The sequence below is a fragment of the Phaethon aethereus genome, assembly GCF_964289735.1.
Source record: "Phaethon aethereus genome assembly, chromosome: 3".
Classification (NCBI taxonomy): domain Eukaryota; kingdom Metazoa; phylum Chordata; class Aves; order Phaethontiformes; family Phaethontidae; genus Phaethon; species Phaethon aethereus.
The window spans coordinates 90,300,648-90,325,976 of record NC_138576.1 but is presented as its reverse complement, the minus strand read 5'-3'; the positions used below and the strand labels follow the sequence as shown (position 1 = coordinate 90,325,976).

Here is a 25,329-nt window from a genome sequence, read left to right as displayed (position 1 = left end):
ACGAATGTCTCTCTCTGACATAATATGCATATTATACTGTGTATTTCCCTTGAGTTCTTTATTACGGTAAATAGCAGGTACAACTGACATGCAAGAGAATTAAATGTCAAATCGTAATGGGTAAGTTTGGCTCTGAAGGCTTTGCACAGCTCCAAAATGTAGCATTTCCCTAACGTTATTCAGATCGGAAGATGTTTTGCAGAATTCTATGCGGCATCAAGGCTTCTTTACAAACCTAAACGTATATTTACAAAGCGATACCTGAAATAATACAACAGATATGCACGCAAAGCTCTTTGCTCCATGTCTTGATTACAGAACCGATGGAGTTAGAAAAGTCGTGGCACTACAGCAGCTAAAGCTCTGTTGAGAGCTCTTCTCTGCAGGCACACCACTGGAGAGAACATGCACCCCTCTGTCGCAACTATGAGGCCTTCTTACTGGTTCACAATCTTCTTTCAAACCACGTCAGCTCTTACCAGCTCCTCCTCGAAGCTTGTCAGAGACTAACGGGTGAAATATCCCTCAGTTCCTGCACCAAGCACAGCCAAGAGCAAAAGGGGAAAACAGAGAGGACATGGGGTGCAGAGTAAGCAAACTACTTTGAGATACACAGAGACCCCGGCAGGATTGTGTTGAAACTCTGCTGCCACCATCTCCCAAGTAAGCACTAACTGAAATGCTCTCTTTGCAAATACAGCATTTGTTCAACCGGTCTACCGCACAACACATGAATGTGTGTATTGTGGACAAATGGCAGCTCTACAACTAAAAAACCACCCAAAACAAACCACAACAACAAAACACCAAACAAAAAAAAAAACCCAAAAACCCCACGCACCACCTAACATAAAACAACCCCCAAACTGATCAGACCACATTCTACCCAAGTTCCCTAAGCTTTCAGAGCTCTCAAATGAACTGGCATGAAACAACACATTCCCAGATGATCTCATGCGCTACATCTAATTTGCCGAATCTGAGAAAAGGCAAGCTTTCTCTTCATAGTTCCAGGAAATAAATATCAAGGCAGTCTAAACCAAAAATAATTTAAAAACCAAAATTAACTCTTTCATTACTGAGAAGAAAAATAATTCTGAAGCACAGCAGCGTATTTTACATTCTCCACCCTGGGGCAAGCAAATCTAAGGGAAGGAACTCCATTGTATGGAAGATATTAAGCACTGTCTTTATCGACCAGTAAAATATGAAGACACTTTTCAGATGAGATGCACTCAAACTTGGCCTGGCAAGTGGGAACAACTCTTACCTTTGCTGCCACTGAGGTCGGACAAGAAACTTGACTCGGCCAGCCATGTAGGCAGACAGTCATGTAGTACTGACCACTCTGTGACTACAAGGAAGTATTCTGAGACTAAAAGTGCCCGCTGTAGAGCACAGATTCTGCCCTAGTGCGTCTTCGGGAGGTTTTGGCGGGTTGGGAGTTGGTTTTGCTGGGCTTTGGTGCTTTTTTTGGCTGTAGGTGTTGTCCCGTCTTGGTATGTGTAAGTGGCTCATCTGGAAGCTAGCTGAAGAACCTGTCTCTTCTCCCCAGAGGGTCCAGCTGTTTCGTTCTCTCTTCCACTTACCTTGTACGACTGGTTCCTCTTTCAGTCTTCCACGACACTCATCACAGGGAAGCGGAAACAGCGGGGCAGTAAACTGCCTCAAACCCAGAGACTGGTGCCTGACACCTCTCACAAGCCTGTGAACGTGTGGCTGGTTGCATGGTCTGCACTGGCTTAAAAGTCTTACATTAAGTACACCACAGCTTTCTCAGGCCACAAACACAGTAACCCTATTTAATCCCTTTGTGTGCTTTTTTTCAACAGTGTCAACTGGAGTTTCTAGTAGATGCATTTTTAAAGGCTGATGAAACGTTTCAACCCTCTGAGGTAAAGACTGACACGCGTCACACCTTTTGTTCGGGAAAATAAGACGGCCAAGACAAAGAACAGCCAAAGACTTGAAGGTCAAACATTTTAGGATTGAAGGGTTGAGACAGAGCAAAGTATCCTATCAACCTGCCAAAGTGCTTAGAGTACTACAAGAGATGCAGCAGAGAACCACAGAGAAAGCCCACGTACAATTAAAAAAACCCAATCAGGGTGCTCTCCTCCTCTAGAGCACGGTATAGTTATGTCATATAAAAAAAACACTGCGCATAAACAAAGACAAAGGGATGACATCCATATCTAGATCATGCTGAATCACTTGAAGATATTTCTACTTTCTCACCATGAGAGAGAATGCATCTTAGAGAAACACCACCTTTTCCAAACACCCAACCCTTACCTAGTCAAAAGCAACGCTTACAAGTGAGGAAGCACCTTTCCGCTATAGAAGGAAAACCAAAAAGATCCAAATGTAAACTCATGCAGAAAATCAAAACGCAGAGTCCCGATAAGAACATGTACCACGCGAGTGTTTAGAAACGAGTACCACGATGCAAGAACCACCCCTATTTCATTCCACACCTATTGAGGACATGCACGAGAAAGTATCAAAATAGGAGGAAAGACTTGCTCTGAAGTGAGATTGCTTTCCCCTCAAAAAGGTTTTGGAAGAGTTCCAAGCATACTACTGAAGACAATTATACATACATTATAAATATTATACACACATTAGACAAATATACATTCTACTGAGTAGAATTATATATACACACAGACAGATGTGGCTTACATCTGTTAGATATCAGAAATATCATGATACCTCATCTATATTTTAAACACACCACCTTTGAAGCCAGTTCTAAAAATTTATGTATGCTCTTCTGACCAAGTCATACCACTCTTTACTGTATGTACATATTTTGCTGGCTTTAAGAGTAGACTGCATAGGTGACCCAGCCAAAAAGTAGAAAGGGTTACCTTTACAGCTACTAAGCTTCAGGATCAACACTTAAGAGACGCTGTAACTACATTTCATTCCAAGTCCAGCTTGCAGAGCTCAAAAGAAAAACAAGAATATAAAAACGAAGATCAGAAAAGGACATGAGGGGGGGAGAGAGAGAGAGAGAGAGGGGGGCCGTATTTTAAGAAAGGGAGACAGAAGCTTATTCAAGCCTGCGGTTTGGTTAAGCAAAGCTACTCAAAGTCCTGTCTTCTCTTCCTACGTGCTATTAATTTGCTGTTTCAGTCAAGAGTAATTTTACGGGTAAAAGCTGCTGCTTCTTCAGGAATTGAATTTATACGAGCCCTTTACAGACGAATCTAGCTGGAACACACGACACTGCAGTATACAATTGTATGGCTTGTTTTCAAAAAGTATGGCCATAGGCCATGCCCGAGAAGCTCAGCAAACCATTTCTTTTTTTAGAGGTCTCGGAATTGTGATGGTAACTATTAGCCCTGACAACTTAACTGACACGCACTTAGAGAAAATGACTGTTTTCTTCCTCTCACATACATGCACGTCTTACCTCATACATGACTTGTCCTGATGCCAGGCGTTTTCTGTCACCAAATTCTAACTGCAACAGATGTAAACTCACAACATCACCTTCACTGAAAAAGGTAAAAATGAGGAAATTTGATGACAAAGCTGCTTTGTAGTCCTCATTATCATTTTATTAGATCTAGACTGAAGTATTCTTAAGAGTGTGTTCTTGCTGAAAAGAAAAACACCACTTCCCAAAACATCACGATTGGTCACATTTAGCTGCTAAAACATAAAGGAGGACGTTCTGACACTAGCACACCTTGAGGGGCAAATGCTAACCATACAATTTGGAGGCTTTAGCATGTTGTATGGACTAAATAATGTTGGAAATAGTGTGGAAATAGTGGAAATAGAATATCTCTTCACTTCTTCATGGTGAAAAGCTCTCGATCAAAACTGCTTTAAAGTCAAACTGAAGCAGACTGCCGCTCCATGAACACCTGAGCTGGTTAAATAGCTTCCCGGTGCTGGAAGAGAGAGCTCTTTCTCCCCGTCCCTTCCCACCAAAGTTCCAGTCCCTCTCTTGCATACACTGCACCCTTCCACATACTGATTTGATTCATTAGCCCAGCAGGCAACCGGTGACTTTTCTGCTGACCAGTGATCGTTCTCTGCCAGCTGAGCCGAACCGGCTCGTGAAGGCTCCAAAGACTGCTAGAGTTGCCGCAAGGGAATCGGCAATACTGTCACCTCCCTCCTTTAGGGGCAGCAGGCTGTTATATCGGCACGTTTACTGGGCTAGATCTGCAGCCTCAACTACTTTTAACAGTAATTTAATACCGTGGTGCGAATATCAAACAAGCCATGAAGCAGTCGTCAAGAAACAAAGGAAATCATTTAAGAACGCAAGCACAAAAATACAGCTGCTGTTGCTTTGCCTTCTTTTCAGGAGGTAGGAACTACTAGGTCCCTCTTCACGTCCGTTAAAGCCTGTCAAAATTGCCTTGTAAGCATAACACCTTCCCTACCTCAGACAACCTCCCACACAGCTACATAAACAAAAGCAATACACATGTACCAACTGTATGTCAACAAATATATTTTTAAAAAAAAGTCAGTGGCTTCCAGTAAGTTTCAATTCACCTTTCTTGTGTAGACTGAACAGCCCACAAGTAGCAACACTTGCGAGGATCATTCTCAGGCTCTTGAAAAGTGACAGCATAGACAGGAATCCTTCCTCCTTCAAGCTGAGAGTGGTGCCTACAGGGTTCAAGAAAAAAGAAGAAAGGTCAGCCCGCTGGCACAAACTGCAGAAGGGCAGAAGCATCTTCTGAGAAAAGAGCACCGTACATGCTTATCCTCAAAGCACAAAAGGTCATACTTCCGGCTCAGACAAGTGAGTCAAGGAAGCCACTACGTTTTATGCAACAGTCAGGAGGTGAGGAAACTACTGTCCATCAAATGCAATAACCTGGGCTAACATCCTACTCTGCCTGAGGACAAGGAACACAAATGACTACTTCAGCTGCCACGCAGAAGATTGGTCCTGCTCTTGTAGCCTACTTCAATATTGAACTTAAAAAGTGGCATAGCTCCTGAACAAAGCTAAAATGGCACCAAGCAGAAGAAGTTCCTCACTTCTTCACCTGGACGACGTAAACCATTTTCTCTTCCAGGCTTCTGAACCGTATCTGCACCTTCACAATCCATTCTTGCCCCCTAACTATTCCTCCACTGTCTTTTTACGCATCCAATAGTTTCTGGTCAGTCACTGCAGATGTGCTTAAGGGAATCCCTATCTGAATTTGCTCAAGTATTTCAAGTGCGATTGCTCTGTGGCAGAGTTAAAAACTTCTCGTTTGTATTGCTTATAGATTTATGCGTCCCTTATGCTCATCTACAAGTCTTCCAAGTAAACTTTCATTCACATGCATCATTGCCTTGGAAGGGGTCAATCCCCTACGTCAGTCAAGGCTGAAATGCAGGAAAGAATCTGCCTTCTGGCACAGATCAGCTACTGGTTTTTCATGTCTCACTAGTTTCACCCTGGACACTTTAGAGAATATTATCACCAAAAGCGCATTCTTAACATACTTAAGCCTTTCCATGTATGCCCCAATGGCAGCAACTGGTGCTGCAACATAATTTCTAAAATCTCTTTCATCAAAATACACACATTTCCTGGTTTCACTGAATTCTACCGAGAGGACACACTGTCTTACAGAACTCAGCTCTATCGCACCCTAACTGCTTGACGTCACCCCAAAGGAGCATGCTTTCCACGATTCCTCAATCCACAGGCACAAGAAGGAAAACAATGCTAGTCCATGGGGGAGAAGGCGGTCCACTTAATCCATGTAGGACTTAGCAGTTGTCTCAGAAGAGGATTTCCAAACATTCCAAGGTTATAATCAAAATTCCAGTCCCTGAAAAAGGTCTCTCTCCTAAATTAACATACTTCCTTCAGCAAGAAAATTGAGACCCCTCCCCATCCTGGCATGGTCAAGGGTACAGGCCTACTTACTCCCGCTGCAACGTTTTCATACTCCATAGTGACAGGTAGCCATCTGAAAAACCCACAACGAGCTGATTGCTTCTGCTTATGTAGCACAGGGTTGATATTGCTGCTCCTGAAGGATTTTGTAATTGGAAACAGAGATGTCTTCCTTCTCTGGTCACAGTTTCTCTTCTTTGTGGAACTCCAGCAGGGATTCTAGTGACGACTTCTAGATCTACACACACAAAACCACACAATAAATGAATGCGGTATGCCATTTTAAACACTGACGTGACAACAGGTATAATCTACTTCTACCGTCCCAGGCAAAACACCTGTTTATGCAAGACTTCTCTTGCTATTTCCATGCTGGATGCGTTCAAAGAACATTAAGAACTCTCTGACGCGATGGGTATTCTCACTCGTATTTCAAAACCTGGTAAAAGTGTGACCTTCATAGACAAATTCTTCTTGCGCTCTGTAAATCAGAGGAGTCTGGGCCTCATGATGAAGCTATCTATCTGAAGTGACATCTACTCCTGAGGCCGCTGCTGTAGTAGCCGAAGCAGCGTATGCAATCGGAGTACACAAATCGGAGATTTCATTCATCCAAATGCGTGGTTTTTCATACGTCAGATGTATTTTAAAAAACGAGCCCCAATTTTGCCCCAAGTCAATTTGCAGAAGCACAAGAACATTCCGGAGAAATAGGGCACCTCTGACACAACTCCCTATCAGGCAGCTGCACCGACTCAGATGCTACAATTCCTACACCTCACTGGCAAGAATCATAGCGACATAGGGGTCGGGGTGGGAGGGAGGCATTTAGAGCACTGGGAGGAATATTAAGCCGCTCCCGTTCTTAATCAGTTGAGGACTATACGGTGTCAAACCACCATCTGCAATCAGCAGTCGTAAATGTCTGCACACTAGTATCTTCAAAGTGGGACGTGTATTGTTTATTTAAAAGACGCACCTTTCCTTCCTTTCAAATTCGAGTTTAAAACCTGCAAGCTTACCCAATGCTTCTGCTTCATTCTGATGGCAAGACAAAACATCCAAGCAAAGGTCAACCAGAAGTAGATGACCAGCATCTGTAGCCACTGCTGCCACTCCAAAGAGCCATCGCAGACTCCAATGTAGGTGCCCAGTGCTCACGCTGGGTCCTCCGTCATTAGTTATGGGTTCTACAGCAGTTACCTACAGGAAAACTACAAGTTGCTATTCAAGCTGTTTGACAAGCTGAAGAGAAATCATTCAGAAGTGAAGCCAGAATTAGCACATCAGAAACAAGACAATAAATACAGGATCGTCGGACTCGGAAGCAAAGCCTTGTTTCCAATTACATCAAGGTGGGGGGGGGGGGAACAGAAGGCCCTCTACAAAAACCTGTTCCTGCCTTCCACTTACTAGAGTTCCTACAGTTACCTAACTGAATTAACTTCACCTTAAAGTTGGGAATTCTATTCCTAGAGCTTACCAATTTCCACCTCCTCCGTAGAAATAATTAACTCTAAGAAAGCACAGAAAATCAGTTCTATGCAAGAAACTTTATCATATTTAAGGGACTTAAGTAAGAAAAAGAAAACTAAATCTAGTTCTCCCACTGCCCACAGCCCATCAGCACTGCCATACAGCCGGTGTCACCTTTGCCAAACAGGCATTAGGATAAGCCATGGCTGTCAGTCAGACGAGGCGGCGGGCACCCGCACTACAGCTATACAACAAAAGAACTAGCGTTCAGCCTTCTTACAAGATGCAACACAACGGAAAAAGCTTTACGTCAACAACAAAGTTTCACATGAAAAGAACACAAAGAAGTGAGCACCACAAGGTAGGCCATGTTTTTATATCTTTCTTTTTACCCCCAGAGTTGGGGAAAAATATCCAAATCCCTAAGCCCCAAAGCTTTCTCCTTTCCCGTATCAAGCGCTTACTATGACTACACGGCCTGGCAATCTGCTACAGAATTTACCTTTCATCTTGGTCACAAGAATTCTAATCTTAGCAGTACCTATTAGTAGTTCAGGCACCTTTAATTTGTTGCAGGTTTCCAATCTGTCAGGTGACTCACTAAAGGCTCTTTTTGCCTGTCCTAAGTCAACATAAAAACCTGCTGTGCTCTGAAGCCACCTGCTTGCTAGTCTGAGATTTGCAGGAATGTGCCCAAGCCATCTACTGCACAACTGCGGAACTTGGACATATTTTAAAGGCAGTGTTTCTGACAGAAATCAAGCATGTAGGAAACATATGTTACAGACAGTTTGAAGAGTGGGGTGGGGTTTTTTGTTCTTCTCTCTGGCCAAAAAAAGGTATTTTTCAATGCCTTTTTGTGCAAGTGGAGAGTTAGGTAACTATGTGCTCTACAATAAAACCAGAAAACTTGCTTCACTATCAGTAAACTCAAACGATAATGGTACCGTTAAGTCCAGGATTTTACATCAAGGCTGTCTTGACGGGGTACTCGGAAGTGACAGCGTCTTAAGGCAATATAGAAAAAATTCCTCCTACAAAGAGACGCTCCACAGCTTTCCCTGCAACAGGACTATGCAGCACCTAACCACCTAAAAGCTTCGTTTCTCCAACTAAAAAGTACGCACCCTTCCTGGAAGAGCAACTGCTTTAACCACTTTTGATATTCCAAGGTCGTACAGGCAGAGAACGCTTCCCTCGGCTTCTTCCAACCCAACCAGTAGTCCAGTTCTCTTCTGCCAGGAAAACTCCTTTACCACACGAACAATGGGAGGCTGTTCATTCACGCCGCCAAAACGATGTGCCGAGAGCCGCTCTCCTGTCACAGAGTTCACGACCTCAAGTTGAGGACCACACGCCAGCCATGCTAGGCGCTTTCTCCCTGTAAGAGAAAAGCAAGCTGACTACGGCCCATCTCCAAGAGAAGGTTGAAAACAACTGAAAAATCACAGTCACTGCCCCTTTCCTTCAAGAAAAGTACCTAACAGAGGAAGACTGACTTACCTCACTTGGGTCAATTATTTAAAGTCGCCTACTGAAATCCTCAGGCAACGCATCTTAGAATTAACAACCTTCTTATTTTGCATTTGTACTTGCCATTCCTGCACTGAAGAATTCTGATCATTTGCGATAAAGATTACAATATATTGATCTACAGTCTTTATACCATGTTTGGCTTGTTTTTGCTAGAAATCACCTGAATACATACGGGAATACAACTCTTGGAGCATACTTCTGACGCAACAAATCTAAACCAATCCATTTCTAGTTTCTGAGTTTTACTTGACACATGCCTACTTTGGGCAGGGGTTTGGACTTCAACAAGAAACTATCTTAAAATGGGCACTGTTTGAGCAAACTTAGGCTTTTACACGTGCCGATCACAGAAAGAATGTAGCACACTTTGTTTCACTGAGCTACTTCAAGCTCCAAGGAAGTCTTAAGTCAATTACTGCATTTACAGTCCGGTAGATGGACTCTACCTGGGCTTAACAGAAGCCTAGACATCCAGATGGGCACTCAGCTCTATCCAGTTTCAGATCACCCAGAAACTCAACTACCTAATCTGCTCAGCCACTTCCAGCAGCTCTCACTGGCTCCTCATCTGCACCCCATTAAGTACTTGGGAGATATGGGGCTGCGGCGCTGAACAGGGTTATCCTCTTCCTTCTGTTTTCATTCAGACTAGAAAAGAAAAATGGGGGGGGTTGCCTCTGCAACACTGCAGAAGAACTATTTCTGCATGTGACGTTGGATGGTCCTAGAGCTTGAGCTGGTATAAATAAATACAGCCCAAAGCAACACTATTACTTTTTTGAAAACTGCCTTTTGTTTAATGAAAAATGGAGGAGGGCCCACTGACTGAGCATAGTAACTAAGTGAATTATTTTAATGGCACAAGACCGGTGCAAGCTGTTGTAATGTCAAAGTTTAACTATTTGCTTTTGTTAATTGAACACCTAATGCTAGTGTTTTACTATTAGCATTTTTAATCGTTAAAACATCCTTTTTGTTCTCTCAAAACCTGATGCGTCTTAACAGCACCAACCTGACACAGCTGATACCGTGACCCTACGCGTCAGGTAACCTCCAGGCAGTGACAACTTTATACCTAAAAACTAAAGGAAAATGCTCACCTCCAGAAAACTTCCCGCACAGCACAGAACCTGGGGTTATTCCGTCTTCCGCAAGGGCCTGGATAGTCCCCTCGGGAAACTGCAGCAGACTGCTCGTTACCTGAGCCGTTAGGTCTCCCATTCTTCACTGGAAATAAAGGCAAAAATGCAAAACCAGACTCATGTCAGCCATAAATATTTCCGAGATTGACAGAAGTTTCATCAGTACGCTCTGAAAAATCTCCTACACATCGCCTGTAGCTCTTTTCCTTAAAAAAATGGCACTCAGGACAGCTTTTGATCCCACAGCAGAGCAAAAGGAGAACCCGTTGCTTTCCCGATGCCTGTGAGATCACCAGCAAAAGGCGTCACAGAGGTACTGACAAGGTAAGTAACAGGAAAAAACACAGTACACCGAGTTCAAGTCTACTCACATAGGCTAGTAAGACGGGGCCTGAGAAAAATCGTATCTTAAAAAGCTTCTCAGTAACAGGTATAAGTTTCCATTTGTCCTTTCCCTTGGTTTTATACCATATCATTTATTGTCAGTTGTCTTCTAGTAGATTTCATGCATCATTTATGTCTTGTTCACTTTTGCATGTTTATTCTGAACATTAAGGAATACTAAGTTCTTAACTACCTTCACTCTCAAATTCTTCCAGAAAATGTACTGTTGATATTTTCACATTACGAGCAATACAGACTTTCAGAGCTCATCAGTTAGAAAGTAGTTTTCCGTACTCTGACAACGTAAACATAACGCAGCACTTCGAGGCACTGATTTTTTCCCTGGGCTTGAATCCTTGTATTGCTTATTCCAGTCCCTTCCTTCCTATCGCCTGTCCTTCCCGGCAGGAATTAACAAAAATTTCCTTTATTTTTTTGGGGGGAAAACTTAAAAGCTGAAGCGTTTGACACGATTACATAGGAGGCCAAATAAGAGATACTCCATAGACGTGCGAATACAAACGGCTTGAAGTATCCATGTTTTGCAAGTTCTGTGCGTTACTGAAAAAGCCCCCGGAAGACAAGACAGTTTAATTATCTTGCTCAAACAGCACTGCTTTCTTCATGAAGTCTCAAAAGGCAGGCAGTACGCGTCGTTCACTGTTCCCGGCTGTTACACACGCTGAGCAACTCAGGCGTCAAACAGAACCCTTACTCTGTACTACGAAGCACTACAGCCAGCCACCTAAATGTGCACACAAAGCCTTGCTGCATTAACTGCAGCACACGTGTTCTCCTGCAACTACAGTTTTAGGATTGTTTCTTCCAGCGTGCACTAGTAACCTATTTTCCTTACAGCACTGGGGGTTACGGCTAGTTTTGAAGACTACACTCTGGCAGCAACACAAAGCTAGGAAAGGGAAATGTTTATAAACCAATACCGTTTCTATGAGTTGTTACTTCTGCGAAGCAAGGTCATGCTCTGAAACCTGGGCACTGGAATCTACTCGATTGCAAGTCACAAGCACTCTACTTGTGAGCATGTTCCAGCATCTTCTGCCAGCATGAAAACAACGAGCGCGTGAAACACAGCAAGTGTCAAGTCAGGGTACGTCAGGGTCCCGCATGAGGCACAAGTCAACGTTTTGAAAGAAATGTTGCCGATGGCAAAGCCAGCATTGCGGGACGCTGCTGCAGCCAGCCAGCCGGACCACTTTGCCAGAATTTGCCCGAATATTCAGGTGGTCAGTCCTCCTTTAAGGGAGAACCCTGGCTATGACAACATACATTAAGGAGTTTTAAACAACAGCACAAAATTCCCAAAAGAGCATAGATGACTGTAGTGAATAAAAAAGAAATCTTTCCTGTAAATAAGCACCAAGGTGTCTGAAAAACAAGTCTGTGTGGTGAGTACTCCACGAGTACTCACCCAATGGAGATTCGGATTTGATGGGTGGACTGCTGGGCGGATGAGGAATTGTTTGGATGGTCGCATCCAGAGGGTAGTGGTCCAAGCACTCCACGACTACTAATACAACATATCATAGTAGTAGCAAGGTGGTTTTCAGAAAAAGAGTGAACAAGGATCTTCCACTAGGGAAGGTAGCAGCATCCAAGAAAGCTTCTCAACTGCATGCTCTCCGTGAGTCACCCCGCCTTCGCCACTGCCTGCCTGGGCAGGCCAAGAGCACAGAGGGAATGCCTGAACTTTGTGTGGCCAAACTGGAAATCCAGTTTTAACATACTCTACTGGGGAGATTTGAGTTTCTAAACAAACCACTCACCAGCCAAACTCCCCACCAAATCGGAAAGAATTCTGCTCTGCTGGAAAGCTCACACTTTGACACAGTGTACTTCTGCCTACAGCACACATCAAGTGTGCTTACCAGTCCAATAGCACCAGTAAGAACTGTCAAAGAAGTAACACTCCAACACCTGGACCATTCATTAAGTAAATGCAATCATGCGGCAGCTACTAACTGCATATAACAGCATGTGAAAATGCTGGAGCATCAGCCATGCCCGGGTTTCCTCTAGCAAGCCAATGGACATTTTAAACATTTTTGTTCTAGACATCTGGCTCGGCAACATGGAACTAGGAAGGTAAAATCCATCATCAATTATGAGCAGTGCATATAGAGCGATCTGGTTTTTAGGATGTTGTACTTGCATCATTCTGCTAAGCTAAACCAAGGAGTAGTGGGAAATCAAAACAGTGGCAAAATAGAGAGAGTTAGGGTAGAGGCATGAAGCCTCTCCTTTAGGGGATATAGCCAACACTAACTGCATTTCTGCTCTCTTTGAAAACAGCGACTACAATCCCATTCCTCTTTCTGTCTGTTAGAAGGCAGATTAGTGTAAAACGCAACAGGCTCACTCCACGTTCAGGAGTAAGCCGGACTCCAACCTCCCAGCTGTATCCTATACCAAAGTGGTCTGCGTACAAGTTGCCAAAATTACCATTCTTCTTCACCCTCGGTACTTACGACTTCCAAGCATCATCAGCTATTTCCAAGGGCAGGAACACATCACAAGTCGTAGACTGATGATAGAGTTTTGGATTAAAAAGCTCCAGGTGGGAAAAGAAAAAAAGTCAAGCAATTACGTGTTCAAGCAGAATGACATACAGCCAAGCCAGAGTTCTGGGATGTCAGTTGTCGCTGACTGTAGTACATGAAAATCAAAGGCCAACAACGCTGTGGCCTTACTGAAGAAAAAGCTAAACCTATGGTCAGCTGCGCTGAACATACGATTTCACAAAACATGTTGACTTCACTGCCACCACAACAGAGGCCTCGCTGCTGCCTCCCATCCCTCCCTCTACCCTTTTGTTCTCCTACTCTATTCCTGTGGCTTGCCTTGCACTGACTTGAACGCTTTCCAGCGCACTTTATGAGCCAAGTGAACTCCCTAAGCAGACAGGAAACTAACCCAGAAAAGCAGATTGTTTTCCACCAGGTTAGAGAGTTAAACTGGCTTGCAGAGAGAACTAGCAACCATAAAAGCTGGGACGACGAAACAGGCAGGACAATGTAAATGGGAAGCAGGAGAGGGAATTCGTCCGTCCCCATCTTGAGGCAGTAAGCCGTTGTGCTAGCTCATACGCGTGTGAAACTACACGCTCACTTTGCAAGGATTGAGAAAAACCCCTTTAGTTTTGGAAAAAGCGCTTTACTTGAGAAAAGCACCCAAGACACAGCCAGTCAACTTTTTACTCCCTCTTGCGCCTAGAGGCTCACGACCTCGCTGGGAAAGGCCGCAGCTGACGGGCGTCATTCTTTCCTTCAGCCCAATGTGGAAGCTAAGGGGACTTCAGGGGAGTGTTACTCGGTGATCAGAGAAGGGACAATATTGTGTGGCACTATTCAGATCACGTTTTCAAAGGAAACGGGACAGAGAGTGGGAAGAAGCCCGAGAAGAAGAACAGGAAGAACAGCTACGTTCTTTTCAGAAAAACAGCACCCACTTTGTTGAATAACAGGTAAAGATGACAGTCACAGAATTTTTTGAATTATTATTAATGACTGCTTCAGTGACATTTTCCCCAGAAAAACAGGAAGCAACTCACAAGCACTGGAAAAGCAGTAGATGGGAAAGACACTTCGGGCACCTCAGCAGTCAGGTTCAGTGAATTGGCACTTTGCTGTGTTTCACTCCTGCAAGAAAGAGGATTTTGTGAGTTAGCAGGTGATCTAGTGACAACCACTAAGTCACTTCTTTCCCACTAAGGCAGACAAATTCCCCCTGATGTCTGAGGCAGAACCCCTGCATTTAATCCAAACCCCGAGGTTTACTCTAAAAAGCCACCAGCATAACAGAGACGGTCTTCGACAATCAATCAATCAATCAATCAATCAGGCTTATTTCACTCAAGTGCAGCCTACAGGTTGCCTTGCAGAGTTTGTGCGGATGCCCCACAAGCTCTCTGAGTAGCACAAATCTGCAGCAGAAGGTGAATAGAAGAAAGGATTTCAGCTCCCTATGCCAACAACCCCCAACAGCGAAGATCCTGCATCTGATGCAGACCATAGATGCGATTTCCCTTTAAACGAAAAAACAAACCAACCCAACACAGACCAGAAGTTGACACTAGAGCCAGTTTACCCAGATGCCTCCTGTGGCTATACTCCAACACAGCTAGACTTACTCTCAAGAGCTGCAGTCCCTGTCTAACGTGGCTAAGCTCGCTTGCCTCTCACAGCACAAATTCCAGAATCACAGAATCACAATGAAGAGAAGGGCCTTCCAGAATCACTGGAGGTCACCTGGCCCAACCCCCCTGCTCTAGCACGCTCACCTAGACCCCTGTCTAAGACAGACCCCACTGTCATAAGAAATAACAAAAATGTTTTTACAAATATATTATCTAGAAAAGAGAGCCACGTAGAATCCCCGTCCTTTATTGGATGCGCGGGGGAACATTGCCACCAAAGTAAGGAAAAGGCTGAGGTACTTAATGCCTTCTGTGCCTCAGTCTTTAGTAGCCAAACCAGGTATCTGCAGGGTATTCAGCCCCCTGAGCGGGAAGACGGGGATGGAGAGCACAATAACGCCCCCCATAATCCAGGAGGAAGCAGTTAAGGACCTGTTAAGCCACCTGGACAGCCACAAGTCTATGGGGCCTGATAGGTCCACCCGAGAGTACTGAGGGAGCTGGCGGAGGAGCTTGCCAAGCCACTCTCCATCCTTTATCAGCAGTCGTGGTTCACAGGGGAGGTCTGAGACGACTGGAGGCTTGCCAGTGTGACACCCATCTACAAGAAGAGTCGGAAGGAGCATCCGGGGAACTACAGGCCTATCAGCCTGACCTCGGTGCTGGGGAAGGTTATGGAGAAGTCCATCTTGAGGGTGCTCACAGGGCATGTGCAGGACAACCAGGGGATCAGGCCCAGCCAGCATGGGTTCAGGAAAGGCAGATCCTTCTTGGCCAACCGGATCTCCTTCCATGACCAGGTGACCCGCCTAGTGGATGAGGGAAAGGCTGTGGATGTTGTCTACCTGGACTTTAGTAAAGCCTTTGACAGTGTCTCCCACAGCATTCTCTTAGAGGAGCTGGTGGCTCATGGCTTAGACAGGTGCATTCTTCGCCGGGTAAGAAACTGGCTGGAAGGCCGAGCCCAGAGGGTTGTGGTGAACGAAGATAAATCCAGTTCACAGCCAGTCACAAGTGGTGTTCCCCAAGGCTCAGTTTTGGGGCTAGTCTTGTTTCGTATCTTTATCAACGACCTGGACGAGGGGATCAAGCACACCCTCAGTACGTTTGCAGATGACACCAAGCTGGGCGGGAGCGTTGATGTGCTTGAGGATAGGAAGGCTGTACAGAGGGATCTGGACAGGCAGGATCACGGGCCGAAGCAGTTGCATGGTATTTAACAAGGCCAACTGCCAGGTCTTGCACTTTGGTCATAACAACCCCAAGCAACGCTACAGGCTTGGGGAAGAGCAGCTGGAAAGCTGCCCAGTAGAAAAGGCTGTGGGGGGGCTGGTGGACAGTCAGCTGAACATGAGCCAGCAGTGTGCCCAGGTGGCCAAGAAGGCCAAGAGAATCCTGGCCTGTATCAGAAATGGTGTGGCCAGCAGGAGTAGGGAAGGGATAACGCCCCTGTACTCAGCACTGGTGAGGCCGCACCTCGAATCCTGTGTTCCGTTTTGGGCCCCTCACTACAAGAAGGACGTTTAGGTGCTGGAGCGTGTCCAGAGAAGGGCAACGAAGCTGGTGAAGGTTCTAGAGAACAAGTCTTAAGAGGAGTGGCTGCGGGACCTGGGGTTCTTTAGTCTGGAGGAAAGGAGGCTGAGAGGAGAGAGACTTTATCATTCTCTACAACTACCTGAAAGGAGGTTGTAGTGAGGTGGGTGTTGGTCTCTTCTCCCAAGTAACTTGCGATAGCATGAGAGGAAACGGCCTCAAGTTGCGCCAGGGGAGGTTTAGCTTGGATTCAGGAGAAATTCCTTTACTGAAAGAGCAGTCAAGCATTGGAACAGGATCCCCAGGGAAGTGGTGGACTCACCATCCCTGCAGGTGTTCAAAAAACGTGTAGACGTGGCACTCTGGGACATGTTTTAGTGGGCATGGTGGTGATGGGTTGATGGTGGGACTCGATGGCCTTAGAGGACTTTTCCAACCGTAAAAATTCCATGATGCAGAGCATAGATTTGATTTCCCTTTACATGAAAAAACAAACCAACCCAGCACAGATCAGAAGTTGACACTAGAGCCAGTTTACCCAGCTGCCTCCGATGGCTATCCTCTAACACAACTAGACTTACCTTCAAGAGCTGCAGTCCCCGTCTAACGTGGCTAAGGTAGCAACAGTTCCCACATCAGCTCTGAAATTATGCTCTTTTTTACGTTGCGCAATGTAGCTGGACAGACAGGCATAGGTGCTAACTGTCTCAGTATAGAAGACACACGCAGCCTCCCTGACAGAGAGAGACGACAGTTCACAAGACACTGCCAGCGTACCACACCGGTAGGGTGCCCAGCAGCACAAAGTCCAGAATCACAGAATCACAATGAAGGGAAGGGCCTTCCAGAATCACTGGAGGTCATCTGGTCCAACCCCCCTGCTCCAGCAGGGTCACCTAGAGCAGGCAGCCCAGGACCATGTCCAGACGGCTTCCGAGTATCTCACTCTGATACTTTTACAAACAGCAAGCTGAGAAGATGAACTGCCAAAGCATCTGCGACACATGCAACAGGCCCAGGTTTTTGGCGACTCTCTCTCCTACCAATTTAAGTACGTTCTCCACCACACCAGTAAACAATACCACACCAGCGAAGGCTTGTCACCATTCCTTCTCTAAAACTCTCCCCGACAGCTTGCTGGGTAGAAGACACAAAATCAGCAGAGACCTGATTCCGTTCATTTCACTGTCCTGAAAAAGCAAACCCCAGGCAAATCGATGTAGGAAAACAAGGTGATGCAGTACATGAACGAGGAGCTGTCCTCAGCAGAGCAGGACACAGTACTGTGTGCCCAAAGGCACGGGACAGCTGCCAGCCAAGACGGATACAATCATCCGGACTGATGGGCACCAAGGAGGTGCTTCAACTACCACGTTTAGCCATACGCCCCAAACGGGCTTCGGCATTCCCCACAGAATTAAGTCCCTATGTTTCCCATAATTTTACCAAACGTGATTGGGAAGCAACTGTTAGACCTGAAAGACTGACACCACGCTTCTTTCTGTCGGCAGAAGCTCCAGACCTGGAGTCACAGTGTATTAATGAAGAATTCACGCACCTTTGTTTAAGTCAGCAACTCTGCTGTGTGATGGATGCTTCATGCAAAAATCAAGTTACCCCCCCAAAACATGCTGGATTCCTGTAAAGCTGTGCTTTCCCCACTAAACCCAGCCCTCTCCCTGCAATCGCCGCTCTAGGCAGAGAGCGAATTTCCTGCCTCCTCTGTTTGGCAGTTACCCATGTTGAAGCAAGGAAATGGTTTGTGAAGAGCAAGGGGGAGGGGAGCAGCGTATGGCCTTTCAGTGAAGGTGTGCCTTGAATGATTATTAATCAAGTCACCATCACGCCCCTTCTTTCCCAGAGGAGCCCGTCCTGCACTCCCTGGCTCTTACACACCACAGCCTCCTACTGAAATGCTTCTGTCTGGCTAAATAACTCGTCAACCTTGGTTGCTTTCAGAAACATGCCCCAAATTAAAAGCACTATAGATATATATATATATTCAATTTTTTTAAGAACAAAGAACACATCTGTCCCCAAGTTCTAGGGTGTTTATCTCATGGTTGGTTTTAAAGTGAAAAATCTTTGGTTCTCCCTTTGGAGAACCAAGGACTTTGAAACAACACAAGTCTGAGCTGCTTTGACATGGCTCGGTGCACTGCCAACTGCAAACACCTCCATCTCTTTCTTCAGCTCTGATGTTTGCCCACTCTCGTCGCCTTATAATATTCCTCACTTTTACAGTTGGAACATTTTTCACTCCTGCCGGCAGTATCCTTTCTTACACTTGTTTTGGACTTTTACCTTGAGCAAACCATCAACACTTGATAAGGGAACTGACTTTGAGCAACTGGATGTGCGCATGCCAGTGCTGCACATGAGTATAGGGAGCAATTCTCAAAGGCAGTCTCGTGGGTTGTTTTTTTCCTTTTTAAGTTTTTAAAAGCAGTATGTCTGGGGAGAAAAAAAAAACAACAACCTTTGGAAAAAATCCCAAGTCACAGACTATTAACTGCTACTCCCATGCCGGCAGGCAGAGACTCAGCAGCGCTGTCAGGCTGCCTTAATGAAGCAGAGCACGAGCTGGCCAGCAGGCAGTTAGGGGAGAGCACCCACCTGCGGGCAGTGCCCACCCAGGACAAGGCTCCTGCTGGCCTTGGTTCTCCCGTGCCTCATCTCGGGCTCAGAGGGAGTCCTAATCCGGACAGGGGTGGGGTGGCACAACAAGGCCTGTGCTCCTGCACGTGTGTCAGGGCTGAGCAGGATTCATGCAGGTCTCCTCTCTCCCTCCCAAGTATTTTGAAATCCTTGGGATTGGCATACCGGGGTTAATACGTTATGAAACACCGTCTGCTGGTCACCCTGTGCTCCCGAGCCCAGACAGCCTGGAGAGTAGTTTGTTATTTTCAGCCTTCCATGCTCTTTGAATCTTCTCACTGACACTTGCATTCACTACTGCTTTGCTCCTGATCTTGTTTGTCCTTTCAAAATCTATAAATACGTAAAAGACAAAAAAGAAGCTGTTACCCAGAGAACCCCAGGACACAACAAGATTTCCTCTCAAACATGACTTTTCTTCTTTTGTTCTTTTCCCCGTCCAGAAATATCCCATGTAGCTCCGGAACCTCACAAGTGAAAAGTCTCATGGCCGCTTTGCTCCTCAGGTGGAAGCACCTGATGCCCCCCCTGGTACTGCTACCAGCAATCACAGCCTGGTTTGCTTTGCCCCTGCCAGTCCAGGAAAACCCTTCTCTTCCCCCCGCCCCGAAACCTAACTGGCAGCAACGGAGCCACGGCTGCTGTGCCTCTAGGATGTGGGGCAATGTGGGATGGGATACTTCCAAACCAGACCTGACCCACTGCAAGTGTGGGTACGCCAGGTGGGCAGACAAATCCCCTGCAGGGACAACTACAGCTGGCCCTGCACGGAGTGAGCTCGGGCGTGGGGCGTTTCTTGGTCTGCGTTCATCGGCACATGAAAGCAAGTCAGCTCGTTGCAGGACTGAACTGGTGCTGGAAACATTAAACCTTCTGCTCCTGGCACCTGCTAACAGCCCGGCTGCTGCGGCTACAGGGTCACTCAGCCCTGATCCGCTTCGGGATAACAGACGTGTCTTATGGCACCTCGTTTTATGGGAGCTGGAATAGGAAGGAATTAGTGCTGGAGTGCCAGCGGAAACCTCACTGAAAGGATAGCAAAGAGAGCGGTTTTCCATCCCGAGCCCCAGGAAGGGCAGGAGGAGAGCAAAGGCGAGGAGAGAGGGAACCTTCTCCTCCAGAAGGAGCCGACGGACTGGGGAAGTGGCTGGGAAGCAAGCTGCTCCTGGGCAGGAAGGAAAAAGCTCCGTGTGGCACTGTCGCTGGGGTCTGGGATTGGGAAGCAGAGACGGCAAATGCCTGGCAGCAGGGATCGTCTCTATGTCCTACGCTTCAAACCATGTTTGGTCTGTGGGACCCCAAACTACAGCTTCATTTTAGAGGTGCTGCGCTACTGGCAGAGAAAGGGAAGGAGAGGAGCTGAGTTAAGTCACACATGTGAGCGAGACCCAGAATGCTCAGGAAAAATAGTTACTTCTGTCGTTCCACTTAGTTGTAAAAATAGATGCCGTTCGTTAGTAGGAATACAGAAGCAGCTCTTAATGGGCCCCCCTTGCTTATTGACAGATTCCCTCTTTCTGCACCCTCAGCTGGCAATCACTTTGAGCTGCTATCTTTTGTCATTTTGACCAGTGCCTGGCTGCAAGTTGCACCAAGACCAGAGAGGAAACACTTACAAAAGTGGACCATTCAGCACACCGTAAAGCTGACAGTTTCTTCATAACAGGTGTCTGCTGCACTCACGGCCGCACTCTGTAAGCACAGGAAAAGTACTAACTGGCATTAGCTTTTGAAGGAGGCTTTTCAAGGAGTTTTAAACACTGCCAAAAATCAGGTAAGGTTTCACATGGAAAAACAGACCATTAAGGCCTTCACCGTAAGAGGAGAACCCTAGTGTCTTAGCAATCTGGCTCCAAGTTAGCTCTCCTTAACATTTTGCAAGAAAAGAGACAGGCAGAAAGCGAGAAAGAGAGGTGAGAAGATACAGGTCATTTTTGCAAAAATCAGTCATGAAGGTGCTTGAATCCTAGTAACTGGCTTACGCGAGCGTCAACGCAAGAAAACCCTCGCAAAACCACGTCGATGGTATTTGTACAAGTAACAACTGAAGAATCTGTCCTTAAGTGTGTTCAAAACACCCTTGATTCATCACGGGACTTAGCATTTGAAGAAACTCAGGTAAACTGGTTGAAGACTATCAGCATTTACAGTCAACGTTTTCACATATGCCCCTCTTTATTTGTATTCTTCCTTCTTTCATTTGATAGCACTTTCTGTGAGAAAAAATGCCTCTTCAAAGTGCTGGAGTGTGCTGGAGTACACAGTTCATTCACCTGAATTCGGCCCCAGAACCGAGCCCTGGGGAACACCGCTTGTGACCGGCCGCCAGCTGGATTTAACGCCATTCACCACCACTCTCTGAGCTCGGCCATCCAGCCAGTTCTTTACCCAGCAAAGAGTAAACCTGTCTAAGCCACGAGCCACCAGTTTCTCCAGGAGAATGCTGTGGGAGACGCTGTCCAAGGCTTTACTAAAGTCCAGGTAGACAACATCCACAGCCTTTCCCTCATCCGCTAGGCGGGTCACCTGGTCATGGAAGGAGATCAGGTTGGTCAAGCAGGACCTGCCTTTCATGAACCCCTGCTGGCTGGGCCCGATCCCTTGGTTGTCCTGCACATGCCCTGTGAGCACTCTCAAGACCAACCGCTCCATGATCTTCCCCAGTACGGAGGTGAGGCTGACAGACCTGTACTTCCCAGGATCCTCCTTCCGGCCTTTCTTGTAGATGGGCGTCACATTGGCAAGCCTCTAGTCATCTGGGACCTCCTCTGTGAACCACGACTGCTGATAAAGGATGGAGAGTGGCTTGGCAAGCTCCTCCGCCAGCTCCCTCATACTCTTGGGTGCATCCCATCAGGCCCCATCATAGGCTTGTGGGTGTCCAGGTGGCTTAACAGGTCCTTAACCATTTTCTGCTGGATTATGGGCCGGTTATTGTGCTCTCCATCCCCGTCTTCCAGCTCAGGGGGCTGAATACCCTGCGGATACCTGCTCTGGCTATTAAAGACTGAGGCAAAGGCGGCATTAAGAACCTCAGCCTTGTCCTCATCCTTGGTGACAATGTTCCCTGCCATATCCAGTAAGGGATGGAAATTCTCCTTGGCTTTCTGTTGTTAACATATTTGTAAAAACATTTTTTGTTATCCTTTATGACCGTGGCCAGACTGAGTTCTAGCTGGGCTTTTGCCCTTCTAATTTTGTCTCGTTTTGTCTCTAATTTTTGTCTATTTTTGTCTCTTGGGCTCAGGCACCCCCTGCAGCCAGACACCTCCTGGACAGCCACGTGCTTGAGCGGGAGCTCAGCCTGGGTCGCCACATTCCTTCTGGCCACGGTTTTCAGCCGAGTGGAGAACATGGCCGGCCCTCTTCTGGGAGGCCGACGACCACTCGTCAGAGAGCCTCTAGTGCGGGGGGGGACTGTGCCTTGCCCGCACACCTTCCCTGCATGAACTGACGCGCAAACTGACGCGCCACGTCCTGTTTGCCCGCCCTCTTGGCGGCGCTGCGGGTCGCTCGCGCTCCCTGGGGCTGCTCTTGTACGTGAGGGGCTTTGGCCGCTGCCGCTCCTGTGCCCGCCCGCGCGGAGCCAGAGCTGCCGCTCGTTAGGAGCCCGCTCCGCCGGCCTGGGGCGGGGCTGGGGCACCTTCTCTCTCTCCCTGTGCTGCCGCCTTCGCGGTTTGGCCGCTTCAGGAAGGGTCCCCCGGCACAATCCTCCACTCCGGAGCCCTTCGCCTAACGTGGTTAGCCTTAGATTTACTCACGTTCCTTCCTTCAATCCGTCTCTTTCAGACCCTGAGGATTTTTGCCCAGTCCTCCAGATTTATGACGGAACATTTAGTGATTGCTTCATCAAGAAAAAGCTCTTAAAATACGGCATCAACAGCAGGAAAAATTACCACGTCAATTGCTCAGACAGCAGAGTTCACCAAAAACTGTGGCTCTGGTACAGAGACGACCAGGGGAAAAGCTGGGGGGGCGCTGATAGGAGCAAGGCCCGCTTTCCAGAGCAGAGCCGCGAGCAGTCGCCTCCCCCAGCACGGCTGCGCCGAGATGGTTCGGCCACGCGTCAGCAGCAGCACCACGGTCACCCAGCACCCCGCCGCCTGGCCGGGGGCACACACAGCGAGGACAGCAGGGTTCGGGCCCACCTGTCCCTCTGGGGCCACGTCTTTGCAGCTGCCCCACTGCAGCGTTCCCTCATGCGGGGTCAGGGAGGGAGAAACAAATGCTCTCCTACTACTTGAAATTCTATTACTTCATAGTATGTTGCGATTGGCCTAGACTAACAGGTTACAAGCATTGCCTAACTACTCATGAGGAACTATGGATTGGCTTCTGCCTGGAGCTTGTTTTGCCCCCACCAGAAATCAACAACTAAGCTACTTCTGATAAACTATATGAGAACGGATGAAATCGCAGCAAACAAATTTATTGCGCTGACAACCCCGAGAGTAGTCTTCCGTGAGAGGAAGTTCTGACAGGGGATTAAACTACTCAGGTATCTGAGGCCTCAGTTGCACACCGGGCAGGTTCTTGCAATACGATCCATTAAGGTTCTTAGTATTTTATCACGCGCAGATGGGTTTCTCTTTTTAAGCAGCACAGGAGTGTCCCCAGGTCCTCGGGGGAAGGCCTCCTCCCCTGTGCTCTCCTCCAATACCGATCGTCTCTTTCTGCCCCGACGCCCTGTCCTGGTTGTGCTCCTGGGTGTGGTTGATTCCTCCTTTGGTTGGGCAGGTGTTTGCTCATGCGTATCCATTTTTTCTGGTTTCGCATGTGGAACTCTTCTTGTTCTTCGCCTAGGAGGATCAAGGATTTCCACTTTCGCACCTGAACGTATGTCTTCCTGAGTAGAGGCAGATTCTGTGTCTGCCAAGAGATTTTGTGCCCGCTTCCTGGCTTTTTCTTCTGATGAGCAGGACATCTTGGACCCCTGGTGCTTTGTTTCACTTCATGAACACAGAGAGAGAGAGAGAGAGAGAGAGAAATTCATCATGAAGCTTCAAACCAAACCTTGAAGAGCTGTGCAAATTACCTTAGCACTGTAAAATCTTCAGGTTTCAGAACAGAAGAAATTAAGAAAAATTACAAGTTCCTTTACCAACGTACCTACATTCAGTTTGTGACTCATTCTGTGAATTCACTGAATCAAGTACTTAATGCTCTTCCCAGCTATCTAACGCTAGAGAGTAACGTAACAACAGAGCTGTGCTAAACAATAAGGTCTTACTTGTCTTCTGTAGGAAGAGTGCAACTGCTCTACTGCAGGTTTAGAACAAACTGAACAAGTTTGTACCAGGGTATGTTACCACTTGAAATTGAGGCTTACTTTGTTGCCTACATTCTCTCTTTAGCACTAAGCCGTTCCAGCTTTTAAAGTGTCTGGCGAGAAAACTGCTTCCCTACCAGAAACAGGGAGATGCTAATTGAGCACACGCAGAAAATAAAAATTCAGTGTATGAAATACTGCCAGGAACTGTTCAAAGCCACTAAAGTTACAGGAACCTCAGGTGTAATTTGTAGCTACACAATTTTCAGACACAAGCAAGGCGTATGTTCACAGCATCTGCTTAGTAACCCTCAAACTGTAGAAAGGCTTACATAGGCTGGTGAAGGAAGTCTTCATCAGCACACTTTGGGGCCTGCAATGACCGGAGAAAAAAGGCCTAAACTGGCAGCTAGTCAAGCTCACTTCTATTCATGCCAAGCCAGTTCTGTTCACAGACAGAAAGGACTAGAAAAGCCGTTACATTTAAGAACACAGGAGAGGACCAATACCTCGTCAAAATCATAGCTTCCAAACACACGAAAGCCAGCAGCTACATGTTGTGTGAGCCCAAAAATGTATCGATTTTAGAAACCTACCCTTCGCTTGCAGTCCCAAAAGTAGCAGCCTCAGCAGCTTTAAACACCAATTTACCATCCTGAGGAAGGGGGAGACATTCAGCACTTGAGTCTTCCACAAATCCTACAAAAACAAGCAGATGAATGACTTCCCTGTTGCACTTAACATCATGTCCGTTAAAACACTCATGTGATTTTAAAGTGAGCCTTTATGCATTTCAGCTAGGAGAGTGATCTGACAGAATAATGCTGCCAAGGCTTCAAAAGCACAGGAGGTCTGAATTCTTCTTCCCAGTAAAACAAGAAATCCGATGCGTAGTTTCAGGCAAGGAGACAAAATGTCCAGGGACACTCTGTTTACAAACTAAGCTTGACATGTTACTGACCTAACACATCCAAACCTCACAAAACATGCCTCCTTCTTAAAAGCGGGTACTAAGTTTTCTTATTTCTCTTTGGATATTTATCGCATTCCTGCAATGCTCTTTCCTTGCTTGACTCCATTTCCCCTCTCCCACAAGAATACATCTAAGGTCTCTTCTGGTTCTGCTCTCTAATGATTGACCGGTGGTGTTGAAGCCTGGCTGCTTGCTAACCTGTTCTCATCTCAACAGGTTCCGTTTTAGAAACATCCTCCTCTTCTGCCTTGTTTCTACCGCCTGCTTCCTCCAGATCCAGCAATTACCTTGGCAGACAGTAGGCAGGACTGGCATAAGTTTGCCAGC

The 25,329-nt window shown here is 46.6% G+C and overlaps 1 protein-coding gene across 1 annotated transcript in view; it reads right to left on the bottom strand.

Moving 5' to 3' along the window:
- The window catches only part of LOC309404189 (protein ELYS-like), a gene marked incomplete at its 3' end in the record, with an annotated part of 36,501 nt that extends 26,026 nt beyond the window's left edge, over positions 1 to 10,475 (bottom strand). The window contains exons 1-6 of the mRNA XM_081998573.1: positions 9,991 to 10,475; positions 8,482 to 8,735; positions 6,901 to 7,081; positions 5,909 to 6,116; positions 4,528 to 4,644; positions 3,425 to 3,509 (exon numbers count right to left, since the gene is read on the bottom strand). Coding sequence (XP_081854699.1) covers positions 3,425 to 3,509; positions 4,528 to 4,644; positions 5,909 to 6,116; positions 6,901 to 7,081; positions 8,482 to 8,735; positions 9,991 to 10,111 — 966 coding nt within the window. The 5' untranslated portion in view covers positions 10,112 to 10,475. The remainder of the gene's footprint in view (positions 1 to 3,424; positions 3,510 to 4,527; positions 4,645 to 5,908; positions 6,117 to 6,900; positions 7,082 to 8,481; positions 8,736 to 9,990) is intronic.
- Between the last annotated feature and the right edge of the window lie 14,854 nt (positions 10,476 to 25,329).